This window comes from Musa acuminata, chromosome BXJ3-7, assembly GCF_036884655.1.
Source record: "Musa acuminata AAA Group cultivar baxijiao chromosome BXJ3-7, Cavendish_Baxijiao_AAA, whole genome shotgun sequence".
NCBI classification, from domain to species: Eukaryota; Viridiplantae; Streptophyta; class Magnoliopsida; order Zingiberales; family Musaceae; genus Musa; species Musa acuminata.
Window position 1 is genome coordinate 2,023,598 of NC_088355.1, and position 27,505 is coordinate 2,051,102.

At 40.0% G+C, this 27,505-nt stretch overlaps 4 protein-coding genes, 2 non-coding genes and 2 pseudogenes across 7 annotated transcripts; 2 read left to right on the forward strand and 6 right to left on the reverse strand.

The window, feature by feature from the left end:
- Positions 1-1,143: 1,143 nt before the first annotated feature.
- LOC103990838 (psbP domain-containing protein 6, chloroplastic) lies at positions 1,144-7,891 on the reverse strand. The gene is made up of 3 exons (XM_009410114.3): positions 7,458-7,891; positions 5,369-5,685; positions 1,144-1,471 (listed from the first exon to the last, which is right to left on the reverse strand). The coding sequence occupies exons 1-3, from the start codon at positions 7,813-7,815 to the stop codon at positions 1,301-1,303; spliced, it is 846 nt and encodes a 281-aa protein (XP_009408389.2). The 5' UTR covers positions 7,816-7,891; the 3' UTR covers positions 1,144-1,300.
- A 634-nt stretch (positions 7,892-8,525) lies between these two features.
- LOC135642199 (F-box/kelch-repeat protein At5g26960-like) lies at positions 8,526-10,275 on the forward strand. The gene has a single exon (XM_065158134.1). It carries the CDS (start codon positions 8,684-8,686, stop codon positions 9,983-9,985), a length of 1,302 nt encoding a protein of 433 aa, XP_065014206.1. The 5' UTR covers positions 8,526-8,683; the 3' UTR covers positions 9,986-10,275.
- A 5,368-nt stretch (positions 10,276-15,643) lies between these two features.
- Positions 15,644-21,178, reverse strand: LOC135642707 (uncharacterized). 2 transcript variants are annotated; one of them, XM_065159073.1, is made up of 9 exons: positions 20,954-21,178; positions 20,763-20,812; positions 20,590-20,659; positions 20,386-20,491; positions 18,650-18,716; positions 18,361-18,436; positions 17,249-17,544; positions 16,498-16,631; positions 15,644-16,097 (listed from the first exon to the last, which is right to left on the reverse strand). In XM_065159073.1, exons 1-8 carry the CDS (start codon positions 21,123-21,125, stop codon positions 16,548-16,550), a joined length of 921 nt encoding a protein of 306 aa, XP_065015145.1. In that variant the 5' UTR covers positions 21,126-21,178; the 3' UTR covers positions 15,644-16,097; positions 16,498-16,547. The 2 variants fall into 2 exon arrangements, with proteins under 2 accessions (XP_065015145.1, XP_065015144.1); XM_065159072.1 differs by having other exon boundaries at positions 20,933-21,175.
- Positions 21,179-25,002: 3,824 nt separating this feature from the next.
- On the forward strand, positions 25,003-26,126 carry LOC103991134 (protein MIZU-KUSSEI 1). The gene has a single exon (XM_009410494.3). The coding sequence runs from the start codon at positions 25,170-25,172 to the stop codon at positions 25,884-25,886; it is 717 nt and encodes a 238-aa protein (XP_009408769.3). The 5' UTR covers positions 25,003-25,169; the 3' UTR covers positions 25,887-26,126.
- Positions 26,127-26,546: 420 nt separating this feature from the next.
- Positions 26,547-26,646, reverse strand: LOC135643887 (small nucleolar RNA Z278; annotated as a pseudogene).
- Positions 26,647-26,716: 70 nt separating this feature from the next.
- LOC135643886 (small nucleolar RNA Z223) lies at positions 26,717-26,810 on the reverse strand. The gene has a single exon (XR_010498376.1). It is a non-coding gene; the product is annotated as a small nucleolar RNA Z223 (small nucleolar RNA).
- A 76-nt stretch (positions 26,811-26,886) lies between these two features.
- Positions 26,887-26,971, reverse strand: LOC135643893 (small nucleolar RNA U36a). Its single transcript, XR_010498382.1, has one exon. It is a non-coding gene; the product is annotated as a small nucleolar RNA U36a (small nucleolar RNA).
- Positions 26,972-27,213: 242 nt separating this feature from the next.
- LOC135643895 (small nucleolar RNA snoR134) lies at positions 27,214-27,367 on the reverse strand (annotated as a pseudogene).
- Between the last annotated feature and the right edge of the window lie 138 nt (positions 27,368-27,505).

The following is a 27,505-nucleotide window of genomic DNA, read 5'->3' on the forward strand; positions in this document are numbered from 1 at the left end:
TTCATCCAATGGGTCAACGATGAGGTGTTCACCATCTTCACCATAGACATCGCGACGGCCACCACCATTTGTGTCGACGCTAATGCAGTTGCCAAGCGACAAAAGATCCACTCGACATATGCACTTATAGCCTTTTCACCGTTCGGTAACTGTGTCAGCGTCAACGTAGTTGCCAAGCAACGCCACTCTGTATCTACATCGGCGTTGATACAGATGTTGAGCGACCCTTTTGCCGCTAGACAACTACATCGATGCTGATGCATATTGTGATGGTTGTCGTGCTATCTAAGGCAAAGATAGTGATTGTCTTACTGTTGACCCCATTAGGCAGATCGCTCGACCCAAAGTTGGGGTCGTCGGAGCTCCTGTTACTCCTCCTAATGCCATGTCAGTTCCGACATAAGCATAAAAAAGGAGAGATGGGGGTTTGTTGGAGTTTTATTCCCCATGGTTGTCATAAACTGGGGAGGGAAGCTTTGGAAGAATGATAAGCGAGCGATTATCTAGCTCTCGATGAACGTATTCGACGATGATAGAAAAATGTGGATCCTAAAATTTGACGTTCAGTACGCCATCATACCCATCATCGACATAGTTATCAAGCGATCCTCATTTCTCGCCGTCGGTCTCCTCATCCACAAAAATCACCTACGACCCCTAATAGCATCGCTATTCGTCACTACCGACACCGTATACACTACCAACTAAAACATTAAAATTTTTTTTACCCTTTGTTTACGTATTTCCGTTGGTAAATTTAAAGTGTAAAGATCGAGATACTAAAGATAATTAACTATAGGGGATAATATGTAATTAGCTCATTGACAAGAACTACCCATTCAGATTTGACTGTCACTAAGAATGTAAAAAACAATTGTTTGCAAAACTCAACATTCATTAATTTGTATAAACTTTTACAAAAATCACCAAAGGAAATACCAGAATAACACATCCCAAACAAGAATCATATTGCACGACCATCACAATGTCAATGGAAATGAAACTTTGGCACGCAACAAACACTATTGCTACAACTTCATTGAGCAAAAGATATTAAATGGAGTTCATGTCCTTTCCAAGCATTAACCGTGAGCTGCTAATTTACTCTTAAGAAAAACAAAAAATGAATATTCTCAATAAGTATGAGCAGCATGGAAGATTAGGTGTAGCACATCCATTATAATGTTACAGAATTGGCAATTCATCAATTATCCATATTTCATTTACATTAAGCAACATCAGAAAAGAAAATTATGGATAATCACATTTGACATTTTCTCATCACTACATATGTTTTGATCTATATTTTAAATGATTCAAGCATTGCTTTGAGAACCTTCTCTGAGAGTGGCCATTGTTTGTCACTGGCACTTGCTACAAATAAGATTACAGTATTTCCTTTGGCAGTTGCCTTTGCTAGATTATGTGAACCAGTCAAAGCAAATGGAGTCTCAAGCTCGTATTTGTAATACTGCAACCGAAAATAAAATTGGATCAGAAGCCGATAGGTAGTAACCGTTTTTCTTGAATATTCATAAAAAAACCCATGAAATTTGTCATTGTGTAATATCATCTTGAGTTGGTGCCCACAATCCAAGGAGTCTCAGAAATCACTAAAAACACAATTTACTGAAGGGAAAGTAGAATCTATTATAATTTATAAGTGAACAATATATGAGGGAAACATTGTCTTAGGATGTGAATCTCTAGCATCTCACCAGTTAAGGAAAATATCTCGGACACCACAGTTAAACAACTTTTTATTACCATGCAAAGTTTAGCTAATAGCTCTTTAGGTTTTTATTCTCTACTTGACTTAAGTTATGTTTGTTACTGTAGATGTAATCGGAAATACTTAATGAAAAGAAACAAAGTGATACATTAAATGAATAAAGTATGACACTAAACACTCATGATACAAAAGAACACCCTACCTGAAAAATTAGAAATAAACCAAAACAACATAGAACTGCTTAAGAATCAACTAAAATCAACCGATCGACAGCTGATCTTGACTAAACTCGGTTGGTACCAAACAACAAAAGAACTCCAACCAATACTGACCACTTACTAATTGATCTCAAACATGCATATCTTGAGCAACCTTTTGTTGATTTAGATTAATCAATCAGAGGTCTGATTCAGATGATCAACAAACCTAACTTGATTATGATCTCAAATTCTAGTGCCTACCACTCTCAGTCCCAGTCATGGTTTCTCAATCCACGCCACTGCTAGTACCTCTTCAGGAACAATGCCACATACCATGGCACAATGTGTGACTTAAACATGAGTCCTGAAAGTGGCAAACATCCAGATGGTGAGAGGGGAGGGGTTGGGGGCCACTTCGCTTCTGGTTGTTCACCACATCTGTGACTCATGCCTCAAGATGGGCACCAATTTGTGGCATGCAGCGTTTCTGCCTTTTAAAACAACATTTGATGTATAGGTAAGGTCATTAAAAGTGCATCTGAAGTTATCAGCAAAGATACAACAATGTCCAGACCCATTCATGGTCTAGATCCATTTCACGTTCGTCGTATATTTTTCTCAAATTATATTGAAGTCAAATCTGAGTCCTCCTAAACCATTTTTCTAATATGGTTTTATAATGCCTATTATAAAAATGATAATTTTATCAGCACAAAGTGCACAAATGGAGAAAAATGCAAGACCATATAATATGCAGAAGTCCTCTTAAAAATGATAATATGCATTAGACCATATGGTCTAATATGGACCATATGTTGTTTTGCATTAGAACATGCTAATATGGTCTAGATTCATTCTGCAGCAACAATAAAGTAAAAGAGACCATCAATATTTGCATGTATTTGCCATTGGTGTGCCAAAATGGAAAGGGATAACTTATTGATCTTTTCTGTTGTCCAAACCAAGGAACATTAGTCTCCATGAAAACACAGTCACCATGGTTAATTACCTGTAACATAATCTACGTATCTCATAATGCAATACATTGAAAAAAGAAGCCATTTTGTATGTGCTATTTGAAGTAATAAGCTGAACCTGGAGCATGAGAAAAGGTCAAAGACATAATAAAACCCATGCAATTCTCTCAATACCAAACATATACACAAAGTTGAATATAATATTTTAATCAAATCCAATGTATTATAATCTCAAGGTTTAAATGCATCAAAGTTCCAATAAGCAAAACAACATGATATACATTAGCACTTTTGGTGTTTCCATACACTTCATATGAAGTTATTGTCTTTAATTTTCATCTCATGCAAATGAGTTCATCTCATGTAACTCGAAAGCTAAAGATAATACAGGCTAATTATAGATTACCCCCTATAGTTAGACTTCTTTTGCATCCTGGTCTCTAGACTTAAAAAATTTACATTGGAACCCCTATAATTATGAAAGTGAAACATCTAACTCTATTTACCCTAATATCGTTGGTTTTATCAATGAAAGCACGAAAACAATGGGCAAAAAGGTAATTTCAACGTCCTAGTAACATTTTTTATAGTGACGGATGCCGATGCCACTAGTGGCCACAGGTGGCTGTTGTGGATGAGGAGAGAGAAAGCAGCAAGAGGTGAGGCAAAGGGAGAGGAAAAAGAGGATGATGCAGATATCAACGCTCTGCATCTGCGTCGACGTCGCTCAGCAACTATGTCGGCACCACTTGACATCTGCATCGGTGCCGATGCAAATGTAGAGCGATGTCGCCCTTCCCCGCATCGTTGTCGATTCTGACATTGATGCAGAGCATTAACATCTGTGTCATCCTCTTCCTCCTCTCCCTTTGCCTTACCTCTCGTTGTCGCTCTTCCTCTTTATCTACAACAGCCACCCGCGGCCCCCAGGGACATCGTTGTCCACCACCACCGAAAACGTAATTAGGATGTTGAAATTACCTTTTGCCTATCGTTTTCGTACTTCCGTCGGTAAAACCAACGACGTTAGGGCACATGAAGTAAGATGTTTCACTTACATAACTATAGAGATTTAAATGTAAATTTTTTAAGTCTAGAGACCGGGATGCTAAAGGGATCTGACTACAGGGGGTAATATATAATTAGCCCATATAATACACATATTTTGCCTTGTCTTATGCAATTTAGGATTCCCTGAAACTGAAAGGCAACGTAGTTTTACTCGTCACCAATTCCAATGTGATATAATCGGTAATCAAAGTAGTCCAGGTTGAAACTATTACAAGCAAGGCTATACATAAATTTACTGATGGTCATCTGTGTTATAAGCAGCACCCAACAGCAAGAGAAATATATGGTTCAGAAATTCCCATTGATCTGATTTTAAGTTGTCACATTCCACAACACAATTATTACATTATGAGAAGGCTACACTCAAACTACAAATTTTGGATGTTTAAAGCAAAGTTCTGAGTAACAGTTCGATATTGATTTTGACAACCTATCGAACTGGCACATTACTAAGATAGCAGATAACATATCAAACTAGAGCATCCAATGTCTCTGAATAAAATAATTTAAAAATAAAATAAGTGATATATGGGCAACACGGAGCTGCATGGTCCATTACCAATGCTTGGTCAGACTGCTAAAATCAAGGTTTTACTTACCGAATCGTACCGCCCGGTACGGGCGGTACGTACCGGTCCGAGAGGCGACCGGTACGCGGACCGCCCCCTACCGGGCGGTACACGCAAAAATATCCCGTATCGGCCGTTACGGGTAATATCGGGCGGTAACGGTCGAAATTTCGACCGTTACTGCCCGGTAACGGGCGGTAACGCAGCGCCTTTCTCGGCGACGTCGCCGAGGCGACATGACGTCGCCTTTTTCGGCGACGTCGCCGAGGCGACACGACGTTGCCTTTTTCGGCGACGTCGCCGAGGCGACACGACGTCGCCTTTTTCGAAGACGTCGCCGAGGCGACACGACGTCGCCTTTTTCGGCGACGTCGCTATATATATATATATATATATATATATATATATATATATATATATATATATATATATATATATATATATATATATATTAAATAAACGTCGCCTCGGCGACGTCGCCCCGTGTGGGGAAGGAAAAGGCGACGTCGCCGAGGCGATGCGACGTCGGCCAATAAAAAAAAAATATATATATAATATATATATATACATATATCACTCGGTATACCGCTCGGTATACCGAGCGGTATACCGTTCCGTACCGTACCGAGAGATCGTCGAAACTCCGGTACGGTACGAAATTTCAAACCTTGGCTAAAATAGGTCTGACCAGTGTTTTAAACCATGGTTTAAAGTATTTACATGTCAGAGATTCAATTTATTTTTAACTAAAAGGAAATCAATGCTAACAAAAATCTAAAATTGTTATTATGTAAGCAAGTTGGAAGTTAAGAAGTTTACTGTTTGATCCCCGCTCTTCTCAATGGATGCTTCAAGCAACTCATCAGAGTCGAATGTATTTCCAGTCACAAAAGGTCCAAGAGAAGCAATCACCTTCTCAGGGCTACCAATATCTTCAATTGTAGCATTCGGTTTGTTTGTTAGGCGAACTAATGGAGAAGCCACAATTTGAACTTTGCCTTGCTTTTCATCTTCAAATTTGACCTCCACCCATGGTTCAGCACATTTTGGTTGGCAGTAATTTCCAGATAGTATGTTGGCAACTCGTGTTTGTTTCCATGTTGGTGGGAGCATAAATTCATATGGTTGCACATTTCCTGCAAGACGCAGTTCCTTGAGATTCTCAAATGTGATAATCATGCTAAAGTATAATGATGCATGCAGCATGCATGGCATACTGATGATGACTGTTACCAGTTCTGCATTGTAAATACTATGGCGTTGAATGTGTTTCTCTAGGAAAACAATGCTTGTTTGAATCTGAAATTCCATATCATGGTTTTGAATTTTGAATTTGGTACATTCAGGCAATGACTTAACATGCCAAAATGTTGTAAGACATGGAATGTGCCGTAGAAAATTAAAATAGTATATACTAAGCACCAACGAGCGAAGCTAATATGCAGCAAGCTTATCTCAATGATAGTACAAAGTAAAAAAATTTTGAAGTTTATATGCGTGTGTGATTGTGTTTGTGTTTATAAAAAAAAAAATTGAGATAGAAACCAACTAAAAGCATTGACGCCTATCATGTCATTACTCACAGTATGTAGAAGCATTGCTTGGTGTACCACGTGAAACGGTACGAAACAAATGATATGTACTAGTATGCAACTGTTTGGTAATGTGGACTAGCCGCAAGAAACAAGTATTGACCAGCACGAGTGATGTATCAGGCGATACGGTCATGAGTTATCAGCTGATATGGGTCAATACCGGTAGGAATTTGACGAACTAAATCAGGTCAAATTTGACCCCATTGGTCAAATTGGCCATTGGATCCTTTTTGGGGATTTAAATCACCCTCCTTCTCCCTGTCTTTCACTAACTCTCGCTCATTCTCAATTCACTCTCTCATTCTCACCCTCTTTCTCACTCTTTCTCGCACTCTCAGCAATTAGTGGTAATAAAACTATTGATTTGGATAAGGGATTGGAACTTGAGATCTGATGGAATTTCTCCAATTTGAGAGTAATTTAGCTTCTTAGTTCTTTCTATATTTTATTGCTCATTACATATAATTAGAAAAGTACTAATGCATATTTACGAAGATTAAACATGATTAAGAACCTAAAATTCCTATTCATTTATGTCCCATATACACTCTATTCTTATTTAAACATAATAAAATTGCATTGGATTAGGATTAAAAAATTCCTTAATAAGAGTTTATGTTATTTTTTGGTCATTTCGACCTTTTTTCGAAAACTTGTAGAGAATATAACATAGCCATCAAAATAAATTTCAATTCATCGTACAAGAAACATAGCCAATATCAAAATAAATTTCAGGACACCAAAATTTTCTGAAAGGAAAAAAGAATAATTTCCATCAACTGTTACAAACTCTTTATGATTACCTTTGCCTCAAACTTTGACATCTGACTATAAATGGATATCCTAAATAAGTAATTCATAATACTCATAAGTACACACGAAGAACTCTAGGGAAAAAACAACTAAACAAAACCAAAAGAGCTCAATCCCGATGAGGCAAATGCAGACCGATGACACAAACCCGAACGACCATGTAATCACTGGTCTAATTAACACCATAAAATAACCCAAACCAAAATGTAGAAGAGAATACTACAATCGACCGCTGCCAATTAATTCAGCAGAAATCAGAGTTACCACGAAATTCCCGTTCATGCCATTTAGGGTGTTGTTTTAATATAAAGCTCATTATAAGCTGGCAGTGCACAATCATTTAATACAGAGAATGTCGAAATATGGACATGGCAAATGAAACACTATGGAATCATCCTTTAGCACAAAAAGGAGTACCGCCATGATCGTAGTTCGTCACATTTTTAATACACCATACTAGGCATCACAACGGAAGAACAGAAAAACCGAGAAGAAATTACCGGCACGAAGAGCGGGAGTGTCTTTAGAGGTGGCTTTGAAGACGACGAAAGCGGGGTCGGTCGGGGCCGGCGGCAGATAGGAGCCCACCTCGACCTCCCGGGCCGCCACAGAGGGTGGCTCCTTCGTCAAGGCCGCGGCCAAAGCAATCCCGGCAACAAGGTCCCTCCGACGAACCAAGGGAGACTTGCGCAAGGAGGAGTCGGCGGCAGTGGTCGTGACGGAGACTTTGCTTGGGTTGGAGGCGATGGGTACGCATTCGGGGGGAACAGAGAGGAGGGAGTGAGATCTGGAGGAGGTCGACGTGGAGATGATAGAGGAGAGAAGGGGATGGAGGGGAGCGGCGGAAGCGCTCGCCATTACGAGAGCGAAGACTTAGAAAGGGAAGGGGAATGGGAGAGGTGGGGAGTTCAAAGTTGGGGATTGAGCTGAGCCGCTTCCCTCGCCCGCTTTCTTATCCAAGCTGATATATGGGCCCACCGGAAGAGGTATTCCAACGCTTTGGTGTCAGTGACCAAACAACCTTCCTCTCCGATGCCCTAAAAATTGATTTGGAGGATTAAAAGTAATATGAAGAAAGACGATTTGTTGGTATTTTCTTTTTATATGAAGAAAGAAAATAATATCTTTTTTTTTCAACTTTGTTATTTGCTTTGGTAAGGACTAATTAATTAATGGTAAGATTATTCCTTGTCATCATATTCTACTATTCCCCCGTAAATAACAAAAGGCCGTTCCCTGCGAACACATGCTGGGGAGTGCTCTCAGCGCAAATGAAGGGAGCGGAGCCATTCCGTCAATGCCGCCGTCCGTATTAGCTGTCAGTGGCATACGCACCTTTAAAGCCTACGAACGACGTCGTTTCCGTGTCTGTCGTCCTCTCCTCTGCCCTTTCTTCTTTAATCTATTAATTAATTGCACTCACGTGGCCAATCCAATCCTAATCTAATCCTCCTTTTACTCACTCCACACTGCCCCAAAACTATAAATACGAATATTGCGCTTACCCCATGAATAAATGAGTATATATATATATATACAAAAGAGTAATAATTGGAGACGAGGGCGGTGTCGCACCAAAGGCAGCATCGAATCGGAGGCGATGGCACTGTTTCATCTGCTTTAATAAGAGCAAGCCAACTTTAATCGCTTCCATCACCGTCTTGGTTACCCTTTTTCTCTTTTTTGCCTTTGTTGCTTCTATCGAAGGAGAGGAGGAAGGTAACGCATGGCGGATGCCTGCAACTCCCGCAGCCTCTCGTGGCTCGTCAAGCCCTGCCGACCCGATCCTCGCCGCGAGATCATCGCCCATCCCTCGCTGGAAATCGTCCACCATCACCACAACCTCAGGCCGTCAGCCGTCGCCTCCGCGTCTGCGGCAGCCCCGATCATGTCGCTCCCGGACGATCTCCTCTTGGAGTGCCTCTCCAGGGTTCCTTCATCTTCCCTCCCTGCCCTTCCCCTCGTCTGCCGCCGCTTCTCCCTCCTCCTCGACTCCCCTGCCTTCCTCCGCCTCCGCTGCGCTCACGGCCGCCTCCGTCGTACCCTCCACGCCCTAGCGCTCTCCGATCTCGGCCTTCTCTCCTCCACCTCCCTCCCGGTCGACGCTCCCCTCGCCTCCGCCTGGGCTCCATCTTCCGCCTCTGCAGTCCTCCCCCTCGAGGCACTCGACGGATCGTTCTCCTTCTCCCACGCCCGCGTCGCCGCCGTCGGCCGCTCAATCTACATCATTGGCCGCGGCGCCACTCTCCGCTACGACACGTGGACGGGTGCGGTTGCCCCTCGGGCCCCGACCATTTTTCCTCGCAAGAAATTCGCCGCCGCCGCGATTGGCGGCAAGATCTACGTGGCCGGAGGCGTCGCCCGTACTTCGGCAGTCGAGGAGTACGACCCGACGGCCGACGCGTGGCGGGTGGTGGCGGAGGCTCCGAGGCAGCGGTATGGCTGCGTGGGCGCCGTCGCCGGAGGGGTGTTCTACATTGCCGGAGGACTGCGCGTCGGTGGCGTCGGAGGGGAGGGCGGGAGGCTGGACGCGCACGTGTGCGCGGGGTCGATGGACGCCTACAACGTGGAGGCAGGGGCGTGGGTTAGGGGGCGGCCGGGCGCGGGGACGGTGGCGGGTGCGGCGGCAGCAGTGCCGGGAGGCGGGTGCGTTGTCGGGGCTTGCGGGACGGGGGTGCACGTGTACGTGGTCGCGAGCCACGCGGTGGAGCTGTCGTTCTGGCGGTGGGAAGCGAGGGCTCGAAGAAGCGGCGGCGGCGAGTGGGCGCGATTGGAGCCGCCTCCGATATCGGCTCGGGCGGGTCTCGGCGGGGCTTTGCGCTTTAGCTGCGCCGCAGTAGGGGAGGAGAAGGTGGTGGCGCTCGTCCATGTCTCGGTCGGGTGCGGCGGTGGGGGGAGGAGGGGTTCGGACGCCGTCGCGGTGGAGGGGGCGGTGCTGGTGTACGACATCAAGGGCGGCGAGTGGACCCGCGGGCCGGACCTCCCTCCGGGGCTTCGACGAGCGGCCGTTGCCTGCGTCGAGTTCTGATCACCGCCATGTGGGCCAAGGTGCTTATTTTTGAGGTGGTGTGGGACCTCTGCTTTTGTTAAAAGATATTTGAAAATTGAAGGACGGAAAATAAAAAAAAGAAGAAAATTAAAAATTGGAACAAAAGACTGACACTTTTTAGAAGAAGCAGCACTTTTAGATTCCTTTATAAATTCTTACAAAAAGAGGAAGCACTTGTGGATTTCTTTATAATTATTATCATCTGTATGTGTATTTTTATTTAAGGAATTTTACATCTCTGCTTTGCTTTAATGTAGTTATTTATGTATATTCTTCCAATTTGTCCCTTTATATTTAAGTTTGGCAATGATGTACCTTAAAAACTTAAAATGTATAAATTATATATATATATATAAGTATAACTATAATTTATATTACTATCATTTTAACTATTAAGATATTAAAATTATTAATGAAATTTATATTATACAATCAGTCATCTTTCTAAAAGAACTCTGAATGCTCTTTATTTTTACCTATATACGAAAAAAAAAAAGAAAACATAAAAATGGTACACAATCGCGTCGTCCTCACAGTCTTCACAACGGTCACCACCTCTCCCTTATTTCTTTAGCTCCTTTATCTTTTTGCTTTGTTATCTTTTTCTTTACCCGACCAAAATAATAATGATAATAAATACATCAACAAACACCACTCTATGTTTGAGTCATCATAGTCACATATCCTACTTGTCCCTATCCCTCCCAAAAATACTGAATTTATTTGATTGTAAGCAACAAAAACATGAATATTAACGACCTAATTAATGTTTACAGGCTATTCAAATTACATAACTAAAAGAAATACTTTTACCACAAGCTTCTATTTATCCTTCTATTTACCATAAGTTTCTATTTATCGAGACTTTTACATGAGCTCCAATTTGCTCACAAACAACTTTTCTTCCTAGAAATTGTATATAAATATATATTAATTTTTATTTTGCTTCAAGTCAGTTAAAATAGAATAATAGTCTTGTACGAGTGCATTGCCATTAGTATAGATTAAGAGAAGACTTTTCTTCCTAGAAATAATTGTCATAAGTATATCATTGTTAAGTGAAATCATCATCGACGTCTAAGTTAACTCGACGTGGTTCAAACCCAATGACACATGAGTATCAAAATTAATTTTGAGATGACTTCAAGGTGGCTTTAAGGAGGCTCTAAAGATACTCTAAAATGAAAGTGTTGAACTTCCGAGTCATCGCTTTGACTAAAACTAATATCGAGAGAAGTTTTCTGACTCGATCCCTTCAACACTCAAGTTAATGACTAAAGTCTCTAATATGTATTAGTTTTTTTTTCGAGAAGAGAGTCCTCTAGTGCAGCATTCAGGATTATCTTTTATAGTTAGTCTTGGAGAAGATAGCCTACTTTAATATCCTCCTCTCGCGTTTTGTCCACGTGGGCGACAGGAGGGAGATAACCCCGAACGACTTGCCTTAAACTTTTGTCCACATGGGCATACATACGAAGGCGATTAAGATTTTTTTTCTTTTACGTTAGTTTTCACATTGTGCTTATATATTGGATATTGATTGATTGTTACTGTACCCTCTATCAGCGGTCACCGTTGCTAATTTGATATATATATATATATATATATATATATATATATATATATATATATATATATATATATATATATATATATATATATAAGGGTGTGCTACGTTATATGACTTATGGGCAAAACTTGTTGGAAAGAGAGTCCCGATTCAAGACCTTTTTATGGGATTTTATGTTGGTACCAACTCCTTAAAGAGGTCAGGTGCAAGAGTTGGTGCTCTTAATAATAGCAATATTAGGGGTTTATATATTAATTGATTCGGTATATTAATCTGATTATTTGAGCTTAAAAAGATCCTTAACCCTTTATTTATTGTGAAAGATAAAATGAATTGTTGGAGAATGTTTTAAGTCCTTTTCATCACTTATGAGGATGGAAGAGAAAAAAATCTATTATATTTATTCTCACGACCCTTTTTCTCTCGCCGGTTGTTCTTGTCGTTCTCTTCCATTACTTATACAACTATTTGTACATTATCATATATATTATTATACTTTAACATCACATTTATTTTAATTATATTTTTAGGATTTTTTAACATTAATTAAAACATACATTCAATTCTGATTACAAAGATTTGTGAGGGCTGAGTGGTGCCTCCGTGACAATATGTTGTGTGACAATTTATGGCAATGCCATAAATAGGATGGGATACAAATGAGCGACGTGCCAATGATTACGAATCAAATAATCTTAAGAGACATGTTCTTTTTAATATCAATAGTTAAATAATCTTTGATGAAATATTTCATCACAATTTTAGTTTTTTATTTATAATATTATATTTTAATAAATTTTAAAATATCATAAATTTTTGTTCGATTCAAGATTTTTAATATGAATAGTAATTAGATTAGATTGACTTTGTTTGTCAAAACTTACGTCCTCATATTTAAGCATAATCCTTTTTATGATGGTCTCTTCGTCTTTTAGCCCCTTGCTCGAACAATATGATGACTAAGTTATTATCCTTCAAAGCTTGATTACTTATGTCGACAAAATGACCTACTCGGTTCGAACAAAAATTAGTTATCCTCATCTCCAACGTGAATTGTTACTTCATAACTATAACATCCGATGATTCGACATATGACATCCTAGTTTAATAATGGTTGAGTATTTTGTGTAATCATTTGTGAAGTTAATTACGACTCTAATTCAATAATCGTTTTAATCTAAGAAAATACTCTAGGCCATCTCTCAATTCCTTCAAAATTCTCTACTAACTTAAATATCGGAGAGGTCTTTGTTGGGTATGTACCTAATACGGTTTTCGTAGGGTCTTCCGTCAAATCTCTCATCTTCACAACATCTAACCTATCACAAGCTTAGAAGTCAAACCGAGTTGGATCTAAACCCCCCATGTGTCGAACAACAACCATAATCTAGCCATCAAGTAATTATGATCCTACATGAAAAACCTGATCATAACTAGTTAAGGAAATATTCATATGACAAATCTCGTTAGCTTATAGGCCTTTGTCGACTTACAAGAATCTCTTGCAAAACTACTATTGATCAACCATTCGAAAGGATACCATAGAATATATGTATAGTGATGCAACCAATGTGAATGGAATGCTCAAATCTAATGACCGCTAATCGTAGAGCTCACCACAATTGATTGCGCTTGGCATCTTATATAACGAGGATTAGATATTCTTGATCTCTTCCCTCTAACTTTTGGATTACAAAAATTCTTGATAGGTGGGTTAGATTATTTTAACAAATGGGTATAGGGCAAATTCCTTATGGTTTTAATATAAAGATCGGTAGAGGGGTTCATCTAGAAAAACATAATCTCTTGATTCAATGTTCCAAATACCTTTATCATCACAATGGGATATATTTCAATAATATCATATTCAAAGAATTTTATAACTCTATATCACTATGTTTCAACTCTATTGCATACCTTGAATCCAGCAATAAGATCAAAGTCACCGATTAGGCCATCCTAGGACTAAAGAAAATGATGGCTGATTCCAGAGGAACATGGGCGGATGAACTCCCAAGCATCCTCTCAAGTTACTGATCTACTCCTATAACTTTAGTTGGATAATTTCCTTTCGGTCTTGCCTATAAAAAAAAAGGTACTTATTCCCTCTAAGGTTATCCTCCTGATAATTTAATTCTGAAATTACAATAAAGAAGTGTTGGACGATCATGAACTAAGGGCAAACCTTGACCTAATTGATTAAACACGAGTGAGAATACATCTATAAAACTTAACTTATAAGTGCATCATGAACAAACATTATATTTAGAAAGTCTATCATCAATTCTTAAAAATAGGAGATTTGGTTATACCAAAGTCCAATATGAATGATCCTATCCAGAAAAAAAACTTGCTCCTAATTGGAAATAATCACATCGAGTCACAAAAGAAATCTGATAAAGAAACTTACTAACTCTAGACCTTGAGCAAAAGATGTAACACGAATGCAATGGAGTTAGCATCAGGGTAACATCAAAGACCTTGACACTCCTTGACTATCATTAAAAAATCAAATCAAATTAAATGATATAACCATGGTGATATGTCAAAAGAAAATCAAAGCTATAGCAACGAATCACATGAGCAAATCTGGAATGTCGCAACACCTATTACGTCGAACCCCAAAAGAGACCAAAGTTGATAGCTCACTAAGGTCTATCGTACCGAAGCGTATCGCCCGTATTGGGCGGTATGTACCGGTCCGACAGGTTACCGGTACGTGGACCGCCCAGTACCGCTACAGTACTATAGTACTATACTGTAGCACTGCTACAGTATGAAAAAATAAAAAAATATTCGGTACACCAGGGTGTACCGCTCGATACGCCCTGATGTATCGCCCGGTACACTGGTATCGTACCGTACCGAGCCCAGATCGAAACGTCGGTATGGTACGATACAACGAACCTTGGCTCACACAATGCACCAAACTAAAAAATACACGCGATATGATTAACTTAGTTCACAAAGTATCGTTCGACCATAACATGATCGAATCCAACCATAAAGCATCCCATAATGATGATGATGCAACTGAATTCAATCACAAAGCATCCCCTAACGATTGACATAACTGATTCACATCATAAAGTGTCCATCGACGATGTCACAATCAATCTTCTAATAGTGACATAGACAAATTCAACCATGAAATGTCAATACATCCATAAAGCTAACCACGATGCATCATTTAGTAACGATGCAATCAAAGTCAGCCATAAAGCGACTACTAAACAACCTAAAGTCAATACATCCTGAGACACAATGGATGATGTGGCTGGATGGCCCACCACACAAAGCATCGTGTCTCGACCAACTCCATGTGTTAAAACATGATGGGATAGATGATACGAGGGCCTTGAAACATAGGCAACATGATGTCCACATCATATATCCATTCATAAGATTACCAAGTCATCATGGTCCTACAGGGATGATGACTCAGTACCAACGAGGACGATACGATGACTCACACCAACAAGATGGTCTACTCAGCCGAAATAACGACGAGCTATTCCCACTTACCTTATAACCACAACATTTAATGGTCGGATATGATGACTTGGGTAACTGTTTATTGAAGGTAATCACTAAGACCCCGTTGCTTATAGAACAGAAAGATGGCTAGAAAGCACAACAAAATACTCCTTGCTATCCCCAAATCCTTTAAATAAAATTCCTTATTATCTTATATCAAATCTCTCTCTCATCTTCCCAACATCCAATCTACCTGCGACAAGCTCAACATTGGATCTGAGGTGACAACCACAATTCAACTTATCAACTAATCATACCAATTAAGGAAATGTCCACGTTGCAAATCTCATGAGCTTGTTTAGTCATTTTCTGATTGATTAAGTTCCATCTCAATTGATTGGAACATATTTGATAGTTAAGAATGTTGCTGAAAAATAACAAATTGAAATTTTAATAGATTTGAGTTTATGAAGGAGGCATCTAGTTATACTATTATTCTCTTCTTTTTTTTCCAATTATGATAGATACACTATTTTCCTATAAAGCAATATGTCTTCATCCTTCTTTAACAGACAACAGAAACTAAAACGTGAAGAAAGAGTAAACTCATATAAGACAAACAAAAACCTAAACCACAAGTTCTTCATGCACTCATGGCCTTGTTGCAGTTTTTCTTGTTTCATCCCTATCATTAGGTATTAAAGTCCAAAAGCTATGCACCAGATGCAGATCTTAGGTCAGACAAAAAACAAAAAAGTAACTTGAATTGGTAAAGAATAGTAATACCCTCAGCTTACTCCAGTTGAAATCATGGCAACAGAGCATAAGGAGGAAGAGAAATTAAGCATCCATTGTTTCCACGTGCTCAGATGAATCGTTTCGGCTAAATGTCCATCTGATTCTAGGCATGTCTTTTCTTTCCCACTCTCAATTTTCAGATCTTGATCATACATTGCAAGCAGTAGAGCATCGAGTACATGATTTCGGACCAAAATCTAAATCAGATTCTCGAAGACCAATAGAACTGAGCGCAAATTTTTATGCCTGTGGAACAGCAGATGCAAGTTGTATCACTCCCACAAGAAAGACTAGACACTTTCGTTATTTCTTGTATAATATCAATGAGGAAATAGAAAAGATTAACATTCTAATCTTAAACTTGAAATTTTAAAAATTAATAATGCAAAAGGGAAAACAAATTTGAAAAATTAAGAAAGCAGATAATCATTATAGTTTATTCCATCAAGGTTGTCATTATAGTTTAACCAGAAAAAATCCAGCAAACCCAGTGGTTATAGTTGACAAGTGATATGGAAAAGAAAGATCAGTGCATGAATCAACAGTTTCTACCCAAATCCTATGTTTCATCTAATTGCTCAAAAAGGAACAGGTGATGTCATAGTGAACGGGAGAAAAACCACAGACGAATCTGGATCAGTATTACCTGATGATACCCATAGACATCAAATGACAGCTTGCTCCAACAAACAAGAGCTAGACTACCTCCATGGCAGAAAGGGATTCCTCTAATATATTCTGCAGCTCCTTCATTCTATGTTTTGTGAGAACGATGCAATCCTACAAATAACAAATTGTGTTAGTAGCCTACATGGACTCTGTTCTCAATAAGTAACACATTATATTTAAACAAGAGACAAGAATAGTCTCTTGCATATGCCTTTACAGGTCTTCCATCACATTCTCCCAAAGTGATGTATAATGCAACAACACAAGGAAAAAAATTAATTAAATCAGAAACTGTGAGACCTAAGAGCTAAGCCATTAAACAACCGTAAACTCTTACTGATATATGCAAACGAACTGAATCATTACATTTTTTAAGACAAAAACAAAAAAAAAACAGGTTGTCTAATGCACAAGATTTCTACCAATGTGGAATATGAAGACAATCAATCTATGGAATTTTACCCTTGCAAATGAAAAGACTTTGGATATTGTTTAAGATTAATGTATAATCAATCAGCTGTACTTTACAATAACGCTTTGTGATAACTAAAATTATGAAACATCCATGGGAAATGCACATCACAAAAACTTTCGCTTGTAAAATTAAATCTCATCAAAGACATCATTAAGATGTTTAAGAAGTTAAGAAGTTTATATATCTCACTTAGCAATAACATTTCCATTGTCATTTACCTAGTAGCTTTGCAAAAAATGGTATTGCGACGAACCTTAACAGTTGATGTGTGGGCAAGAACTGGTCCCCCAGGTTTATAGATCGACACCAGCCGCTCTGAAGAATCCAAAACTACAGTTATAGAAGTTTCCATAATTGACTCTTCCTCAGCAGTTGGGTCTGCCAAGATGTACTTTTTGTGAAGTATGCATGTTAGAGAAAATGGGATACTGTGCAGCAAAAGCTTCCTCTCTTTATTAACCAATTCTGGTGTTGATTCATCTTCCAGTAGATCCCCAGAAACTGCAACTACTCTTCCATCATCACTGAGAGAAACAAGGGGGATTTGCACTGAAGAACAACAGGATTTATATTATTAATCATCAAAATCCAGTATAAAGTACATATTTGGAAAATGTGAAAGATGTTATTAATTTTTTTAAAAATCCTCTAATAGTTTATTACGTAGGACTCGAAATCAAGTATACACTACTATAAAAGAGATGAAAAAAATTGATACAAAGTTTCAAACACAACAGAGAATAACAAGCAACAAACAAGAAGTGCTTTTTGAATGAGATCAACATGAAAATTTTCAACAAAGTGCCATATGAAACTTATACATGGCTAAAGAAGATAAATAAACATAAGAGCAACAAAAAAAATGTCATATGAAGCTTATAGATGGCTGAAGAAGATAAATAGGCATAAAGTAACATGAAACAAACTATCAGATACTCAACATATAAGGTTTCCCAAATAATTTGTTTAAAATAAAGTTTGACATGTTTTGACCAAAGCAAATCAGAATTTTTAGAGCACTAAATTATACACTAAGAAAATAAGATACATATAAGAAGATAATGCAATTCTGCATCTAAACTAGAACATGCTTCCTTAAAGTAGGCCCATCGATTGCCACAATAAAGTGTGCATGTCATTTGCAACGTCTATGTAAATTGAAAATCTTATGTAAGGCAAAATTGCAGAGTTGCAATCTTATTTCACTAGAACATGAAATATGGACAAAAGAAAATTAAATTAAATTAAAAATAAAACAAAAAAGAAGCTAAGGAGAAAAAATATCCAAAGAGATGTTTCTCAAATACACCCTCAAGGCTTACAGAATGAGAATTGATTCATTATTGAAATCAAAAGAGACTTTACAGTGAGAGAATGCAGCAATTGCAGAAAGTAGTGCGGCATCAAATAGAGAGCCATCAGCGTTGAGACAATAAATATCCTGCAAAAAGGAAAAAAGAACATGCAGCTCATATTAAATTGAAAGAGAAGCACTTAGGACATATTATCAAACTTTAAACTTGTAAACGTAATTTTAAAATGAATCAGAGCCAGCATGTACAGCATCCTTTGTCTTTATGCATAGACAATTATATAAATACGCAAAATAAGCATCATCCAGAGACATATTAAAATATTAATAGAAAGACCATACCAGATAGGCCATCCATGCAGCTTTTCCAGTAATCAAAGAAAGCTCCTTTAAATTTATCATCCCAGAACTGCAACAACTCAAACAACCCATACAAAATCTATAAGCAGCATTAGAAAAAATAATGGATTAAACAGTAAAAGTAGTGAGGTGAAAAATATTTCTTATACAGATTCACAGGGTCTTCCAGTGACAAAGGACAATTGAGGGACTTCTTAGGTCAAGATGCAGGACTCTGGAGATTAACATCTAAAAGGTAAAGAGACTATGCTGCATTTTAGAGACCATGTATAGTAAAGATTATCAAAGTATGACTCGTTGTTGACTAAGGTGAAAGGGACAAATAGCAGGTAAGGTGCGGCAATTTTTTAGCATCCTCAACTGCTAGTTGATGCCCAGCATTTGTTCGGAGGATCTCTATAGTATCAAGAAAACAACTAAAAAAGATGTCACCGGAAGTGCTTCACTGCACAGTTCATACATCTCATTTTAGTCAAGCGCAACCACAATTATAATACTATAATTACTGAATAAATAAATAAATAAAATAGAACCAAGTTTGCCATTTTATAAAAGGAACAAACAAAAGCATGTCCATACAATGGTAAAGCTTCTCAACATTTTGCACAGATAAAATATTGAACACATATTCACATATGGCAAAATTAACACAGCCTAACTGTGTGGAAGTTTGTCATTAAGGATAAGATGCGATGAATTTACATTTTATGGTTCTAAAAGAAATATGTAAACTTGTTGAGACCACTTCAATTCTCCATTAGCCTACTGCGACCCTATGAGCTGCAGAAAACAACTTAAACTCTAACTTAATGTCACCTTAGCCTTTTTTCTCAATGGTATTTTTAGGGTATAAAACCTTCACCATATAAAACTATTTAGGTAAAGTTAATTTCATCATAAGTCTCCCATGTCTTTAATTGGGCTTCTCCACTTGATTTACTACTTTTCTCCCAAAAAAAAAAATGTGTCAAATTAACTTCAGCAACCAACTAATCCGATTTGATCCATTAAACCAAACCAACACTTAAGCAGGAGATTTAGTTTCTGATGCTGAACAAGTAGTAAAGTAGGTACATGGTTCATGTTTTGATAACACAGTTAAATTCGGGCTCAGGTGAAATTAGCTGCTACTTGACTTGTTGCCTTTCATATCTGAAACCAAGAGACAGCCAATCTAAATCTCGTCATAGTAGATTTCCATGTAGAGAGAATAGTCGAACCTAGATAACAGTTACTATGTAGTCTTACTAGCACCTGGGGTCAACTTGAGAATAGCTTGGCCCATTTTCAGCATTAAATGGTAGTGACAACTTGATCAAACACAAAAGCATTTTGTCACCCACCTTTCTCTCCCACATGATACATGTTAAAAAAATTCAAAGATAAGAAATTCATCATCTCTATAATTTTTGAATAACCTATATCCTTCTTCAACTGATCAATTGTAATGAAGTAATGGTGTTAACCGAAAAACAATCTCCTTCATTCAAAATAAAAAAAAAAAGGGGGCAAAAAATTCAAAACGAAGTATCAATAACAATTTTAGATGATGACTCAAAGGGTCATGTCTTCTTGACCCATAAGTACATAGCAACTGTTTCAATAATTTGCAGTTGCAAAAGGAATGAATTTTAGACACTGAGTTTTTCGGCAGTAAAAGAAAAATTAGACAACTCAACGGTGCTATACCTAAGAGCTGACTGAAAAGATGGGATTACCTCAGTAAAACATCTGACAATTGCTTCGAAACTACAGGAGCTACCTCCGCTGGTCTCCCAGGCCTAACAATCGGCGAACAAATTGGTGGCATGTGGAACTCAATAGCTGCACATAAAGCATTACACGATACTTAATATTATTTAGAAAACAAAGATAAAACTGCGAAGCAATAAACCCCTGGAGAGAATAACCATTGGACAGACCTAAAGAGCCCTCATCAGGCGCATCAGCAGATGGGGTCATGACCTCAAGCTTGATCGCTGCTAGCATTGTCTGCACAGCAGAAGCATTTCATCAAGCAGGTGGTACACGTAAACAGAAAACCAATTTCTTGGCTCAAATGATAAAATGAAAGAGGAAGAAAGAGAACATGTACCGTGTCGCCAATCTTGACCAAAGCAGAGCCATCAGCAGAAGCAACAGGGCCTGTCAAGGATGATAGAGAGTTCGACAGCAGAGTAAGAACATTTTGGACTACATATTTTCTGTAAAAGAAGAAGAAGAAGAAGAAGAAGAAGAAGAAGAAGAAGGAGAAGGGAGAGGAACCGAGGGCAATGGAAGTATCACGGGCGCGATGAAGAGGGCGGGCGTCGGGGCGGACGGAGTCGAGGAGGTGGCGCTCGTAGAAGGGGAGGGGGAAGAGGCGGCGATACGCTTCCACCTCCATCTCCCCTGCCGCCAACCCTCCTCCGCTGCCGCCTATGTCGCGGCCGCTGCCGCTCGTCGACGACGCCGCCATGTCTTTCTTTCTCTCTCACACACACTGAACGCCCAAATCGGAGACTCCACAATCACTTTTGCTAAAATAAATGAAATTTACTATTAACAGTCTTCCTTTTTCTTTTTCTTTTTTTCCCAACCTCTTATTATTATAATTTCTTTAAAAATAATAATTATTATTATTTTATTATTTACCATCCGCTTATTATGCATTTCCCGATTTCTCCCCCCTCTTTCTTCACTTTTGCGACAGAAAAAGAAAAAATATATAAAGGTAAACATTTTTCATCAAAACACAATCACCTATGAAAATTTTGTTTTCATTATGTTGGTGTCATTATTCCCATATCAATTTATCTTTTAATTATGAAAAACTAAGCTAAATATGAGAGCTACCTCCTAATTTACCCATTTAATTTTTTTCATAAATCATGAAAAAATCTTTTATTAGCTCTATTAACTCAAGGATTAAAAAGTAAAATAGGAGAAGAAAGTCTTTGAAATCATCAAAATGCGAGTAATATATTTTTAGATGTAATTTTTTTATTTATAAATTGATAAGTCATTAAGTATACAGAGTAATAAGGAATTATTTGTTTTCGATCCCAAAAATACATTTGAGAAAATAGAGATGAGTCTGCCTCGCTCAAGCCATCAAATTGATACGGGAGTTGTTGAATCTCGTATTTTGATGATGAAACTCCTTGATATATGTTTATGATTTAATCTGCGTTTTGAGTGACGCAGGGTGCTTCGATCAGGATGAGACAATTAAAGCAGGAACATCATGTTGTGCCGGAGGAACATGTCAGAAGATTGGACGTCGGGCCGGTGGATCGGTTGACGTATCGACAGAAGGCTTCGGGTCGTGGACTCGGGCATCGGGCCAAGAAGAGCGGGTATTGTGCCAAGGATATCGGAGTTGCGGAGTCAACTGGCCGATTGGGCAATAGGCTGCAGGAAAGGACGATGCGCCGAAGAATCGGACGAAGCGTCGAGGGACCAATGACATGCCGGACAACTTGATTAATTGCTTAGGATTAATTGTCTCGATCGAAGTTTTTGTTTTTGTGTGTGCAGGATTAACTACGATGAAAGAAAGACAAGCAGCAGGAGTTGCGCCGGAGTCAAGTTCATGATCACATTGGGAGTTCGAGAGTTCGACGGAAGTTCGGACGGTCGTCGGAGGTTCTGCGAGAACAGATCCGAGAAGTCCAGAAGCTTGCCAAGCGAAGCTCGTCGGAACTTGCCAAGTGGATCGTCGCAAAGTCCAGGAGTTTGCCGGAAGTCCGCAGGAGCATCACCGAGGGTTCATCGGATGATCGACGGAAGTTCGCCGGAAACTCGCCGGAAGGAGCGATTGACGCACCGAAGCAAAGCTGCAGAAGTTGTCTTAGATTTAATCGTAGTTAGCACGTTGATTAAGTTGGAAAATGGGAGGTGATCCCATTGGCTTAATCTTGGGGCAATTGGGCCCCTGAAAGACTGAAATTGGGCCGAATGGAATGAACCATTCGGACCCTGATTGCACCAGGAGGTGCAACCGCCCAGGCCAGGAGGTGGCACCGCCTGGGCTAGGCCTTCCAGCGAGACTGGGCGGTGCAACCTCCCCAGCCGGGAGGTGGCACCGCCTGAGCTCAGTCTTCGAGCTAGACTGGGCGGTGCAACCTCCCTGACAGAGAGGTGGCACTGCCTGAGCTCAGTCTTTGAGCAAGACTGGGCGGTGCAACCTCCCTGGCAGAGAGGTGGCACCGCCTGAGCTCGGTCTTCGAGCTCTGCCAAGCAGTGCAACCTCTCCAGTCAAGAGGTGCAACCGCCTGATCCCGGAATTCCGGGATTTGATCGTTTTGAGCTCCAAATTTGAATTGGGTTGGGGCCTATAAATACCCCACCCATTCAGCACTGAGAGAGCAAGAACTCAAGCCGAAATCTTGATCTTTTCAGTGGTTCTTAGAGCTCAAAACTGCTAGTTTTCCTCCTCCTTCTGTTCTTCAAGTTTGAGTTGTAAAGAGAGGAGAGAAAACATTTGTAAGGGTTGTCTCCTGAGCCCGTCAAAAGGAGTGAATCTGTAAGAGGGTAGTTGGCCTTCGCCTATTGAAGGAAGGCTCCTAGTTGACGTCGGTGACCTCGCCGGTGGAGGAAGCCAAAAGTGGAGTAGGTCAAGACTGACCGAACCACTCTAAATCTCTGGTTTGCGTTTATTTTGAGCACTTTATCATTACTGCAAACCTCCTACATAGCTACTGCTCTCTGCGCTTTTACGAACGAGTTCTGTGCAGTTTACGTTCACATCTTAATTCCATTTACAAACTGCAAACTGCTCTCTGCGCTTTTACGAACGAATTCTGTGCAGTTTACGTTTACGTCTTGATTTCATCTACAAACTGCAAACTGTCTCTCTGCGCTTTTACGAACATGGTTCTGTGCAGTTTACGTGTACGTCTTGATTTCATTTAGAACTGCAAACTGTCATCTGCGTTTAGACGCAAACTGCGTTTAGACGTAAACTGCGTTTAGACGCAAACTGCGTTTAGACGTAAGCTGCGTTTAGACGTAAAATGCGCTTAGACGCAAACTGTGTTTAGACGCAAACTGCGCTTAGACGCAAATTGCGTTTAGACGTAAATCTGCGTTTAGACATAAATCTGCGTTTAGACGTAAATCTGCGTTTTAGACGTAAAACTGCGTTTAGACGTAAACTACGTTTAAACGTAAAACTGCATTTTAGACGTAAACTGAGTTTGGACGTAAATCTGCGTTTAGACGTAAATCTGCGTTTAGACGTAAATCTGCGTTTAGACGTAAAACTGCGTTTAGACGCAAACTGCATTTAAACGTAAATTGTGTTTAGACGTAAACTACGTTTAGACGTAAACTGCACTTAGTCATAAGTTATCTTTGAGTCGGCTTTTGCTTCAAAACTGATTTTTATCGAACGAACGCAGCCTTCGCTTTTTAATCGCTAAAAGATATCCGCTGCACTAATTCACCCCCCCCTCTTAGTGCTCTCGATCCTAACAGGAGTAACATGTATAGAGTGATTTAATACTAACCGATATTATTTTAGTTCATTCTTACATATAAAAAGATTATTTATAATTGATCTCATTAAATCGAATAATAAATTGAAAAAGATTAATTTAGCCCTGATAGCCACTGTCCAAATTCGAAATTAAATTCATGTGGCATGACCCGATTGATGTCAACAATGTAAAAGTCGTAGGACTATGATTGATTTTGTAATGGAAATAGGGGTTCAGGATTAAAGATTATATGTTTGATACAAGTCAAACAAATATGGATTGTTCTACATGACACCACATAAAAAGATGGAAAATGGACAGAAGTCAATCGACCCTCCATCAAAATACAAATCACTAATACTAGTTTACAGAGAGACGACGGACAATTACATCAAATGAAAGATATCTCACACAATACATAGAGGACTGCATTTATTGATCATCTTTGGACTCCACATTATCACAAGTCTCATGTACTTAATTTTTTTTTCTTTTTTCTCAGAAAACAAATTTTGTACTAATGTGCTAATGATCATAACCATCAAAGACAATCACAATGATTCATATGTATCATTAAAATCGAAAAGAATTTATATGCTTCATACATGACAGACAACCAAAGTGTTCATGCCCCTCCACTTACATCAAATTGTTATTATTTATTTTTTGTTGAATTGTTTTTCTTTTTTTATCTGTATATATATATATATATATATAGACGAGAAGCTGTCGCGCGACGCATAATAAAATTATAAGAGATAACGACGCACCACGACAGGATTGGACGATCGCTGGCAGGTGATGCCAACGATACCAAGCACCCTCAAATGAAGATGGGCCACAGTTGCCCCCATCCACTACCACCTAAATCCCAAGATAACCTAAATTAACACAAACCAATCGGCAACCATCAAACACCCCCACCCTCCTCTCTTCTGACCACATCTTCCATCAAAACATCCAAAGCGAGCATTGCAGACGACGTGAATCCCACGCCTCCCTCCTTCAAGAACCCACCGACGCGCCCGCTGCGGTCCTCCATGACCGCAATGGCCAGTGCCGTCGTCCCCGAGTCCGCCTCCAGCCCATCCTCCCCTCGCCCCGCCATCACCCTTAGCCAGCCCAAGAAGAAGCGACCGGCCGTCAAGAATGTCAAGGCCATCCGCGCCATCCGATCCCTCTTCCGGTCCTTCCCCATCCTAACCCCTGCCTGCCGCTTCCATGCGACCCTCCCCCGCTGCAGCCGCGCGGCCGACGGCCACATCAGCGGCGCGACCCGCACCACCGGCACCCTCTTCGGCCACCGAAAGTCCCGCATCACCCTCGCCATCCAGGAAAACCCCCGCGGCGTCCCCATCCTCCTCCTCGAGCTTGCCATCCCCACCGGCAAGTTCATGCAGGAGATGGGCTCCGACCATCTCCGGGTCGCGCTGGAGTGCGAGAAGAAGGCCGCCGACAAGACGAAGCTGCTCGAGGAGCCACTGTGGACGGCGTTCGTCAACGGGCGCAAGATCGGGTACGGCGTCAAGCGGGAGCCCTCGGAGAAGGATTTGGAGATAATGCAGCTGCTCTACACCGTGTCCACGGGCGCAGGCGTGCTCCCCGACCACATGACCGACGCCGTCGAAGGTGAGACGACGTACATGCGGGCCTACTTCGACAAGGTGGTGGGAAGCAAGGACTCGGAAACGCTGTACATGCTCAACCCAGATGGGAACAGCGGGCCTGAGCTAAGCATCTTCTTCGTTAGGGTATGAACCTGCATCTAAAGTATACAGTTTTAGATGTCTACGGAAGCAAACATGAATGTTTACTTCGGCTTTAGAACAACAAATGTGGGTGCATTTAAGTTGCTTTACATACGGCAGAATACGAAAGCTACACATTAGCATCAGTGATTTGTACGTTGTTGTTCAATTTGTTTATGTAAAATTATCATAGGATGGGAGATGTCAATGATCGTCTATGAGAACATTCTGAAACTTTGAGCTCATCAAGATGAACGAAACAAAGAATATTAAAATAAGAATCATTCGTCTAACGGAGCAAATTACTGGAATATGGAAGACTCGTTCTTCTGTTTCAGAAAAACCTGATGATCAAATTTGACAATGTTTATATCCAAAATGTTCTCGACGAGGGTACATGACTTTGAATAACTCACAATTCAGGGTCAATTAAAAGAAAATTGATTTTGGACACATGACCCTTTACGCTCGACTATAGTTGGTAGCACTTGTGGCTTTCTTCTCCACAGACATTGTCCATATAGTGTAAGGATTGACCCAATAAAACCATCTGAAGTCTTAAAATGACATTTATAATCGAATTATTTTGAAAGCTCTTATGATATTTACTACCCGCAACGAGTAAATTCGGTGTTAGCGATCAAATAGAAATGACCAGGAAGGTCGCGTGCCACTCCGGGGATATGGAGTAACAGCACCAAGCAGATTCTCCCTGCAAAACAGGGAATTGGAGCCAACTACATCCACAAAACGGAGCAACATCATGGGCAAGCGAAGCAAGTACTAGAACTCAGAAAACATACAGCAGAGAAGCAGAATTCGGAATAGATGTCAAACAGAGAAGGCTCAGTCTTTTATCAGCTTCCTCAATCATGAATTCTCTGAAGCAGAACTGGCATTTTGAAGCTGTAAAATATGTCATCACAGCCAACGGATCAAAAAACCTAATATGAAGCAAGCAAATACTTGCAAGAAGAAAACCATCGTAAGAATAAAAAAGAAAATAATCGGGCTCATATCAAGAAATTCAACCAATTTTCCGTTATTCTTCATGAATAAAAATCAGAAGCGCGGATAAGTTGTAATCATCGCCCAAATGAGGATCGATTGCTTCGAAATAAAGAGAAAAAAGGGGTTCATATGGCGAGAGTTTTTAGAGGCAAATTCATGAAGAAGAATATGCCACCACGTTGACCACACCGGTATTCGATCTTTGCCTCCATGACTAAGCTCTATGGGCAACAAATCCCCAAAGAACTGAAGGTGAGGAGAGGCACAATCTTCAGATCCAAAACAAACAAACTCTTAAAGAGAAGGAAAAGATGAAAGAGATGCATTATTTAGCCAACGCATTGACACAGATCAGCCGATGGAGATCGCGAACCGATCTGCAACACAGCGCGGCCTAATCGATCTTGCACGGGCATTGGGGCTCGCGTCGTCACCAGGGAGCGGAGCTCCTCAGAGGAGCCCGGGGTAGCACCATGCGGTGATATGCTTCGAACCGAAACACCGGAAAAAGAACGAAGACCACAGAGCAAATCAAAGATTGCAAACCCTACCCCTCAAGGCAAACTACAACCAAAGAGATAGAGAGAGAGCAACACAAGGAACCGATTGGGGATCCA

Bases quoted from the DNA above. Each gene is read 5' to 3' on its own strand.
- LOC103991134 (XM_009410494.3), top strand. From the start codon at position 25,170: ATGACCGCAATGGCCAGTGCCGTCGTCCCCGAGTCCGCCTCCAGCCCA.
- LOC103990838 (XM_009410114.3), bottom strand. From the start codon at position 7,815: ATGGCGAGCGCTTCCGCCGCTCCCCTCCATCCCCTTCTCTCCTCTATC. The intron at 5,686-7,457 runs GTAATTTCTTCT...TGCGTCTTGCAG, and splicing joins CACTCCCGCTCTTCGTGCCG to GAAATGTGCAACCATATGAA. The intron at 1,472-5,368 runs GTAAACTTCTTA...TTTCGGTTGCAG, and splicing joins AGAAGAGCGGGGATCAAACA to TATTACAAATACGAGCTTGA.
- LOC135642199 (XM_065158134.1), top strand. From the start codon at position 8,684: ATGGCGGATGCCTGCAACTCCCGCAGCCTCTCGTGGCTCGTCAAGCCC.
- LOC135642707 (XM_065159072.1), bottom strand. From the start codon at position 21,125: ATGGCGGCGTCGTCGACGAGCGGCAGCGGCCGCGACATAGGCGGCAGC. The intron at 17,545-18,360 runs GTAAAGTCTCTT...GTTGTTCTTCAG, and splicing joins AATTGCTGCATTCTCTCACT to TGCAAATCCCCCTTGTTTCT. The intron at 16,632-17,248 runs GTTCGTCGCAAT...TGTTATTTGTAG, and splicing joins CCCACACATCAACTGTTAAG to GATTGCATCGTTCTCACAAA.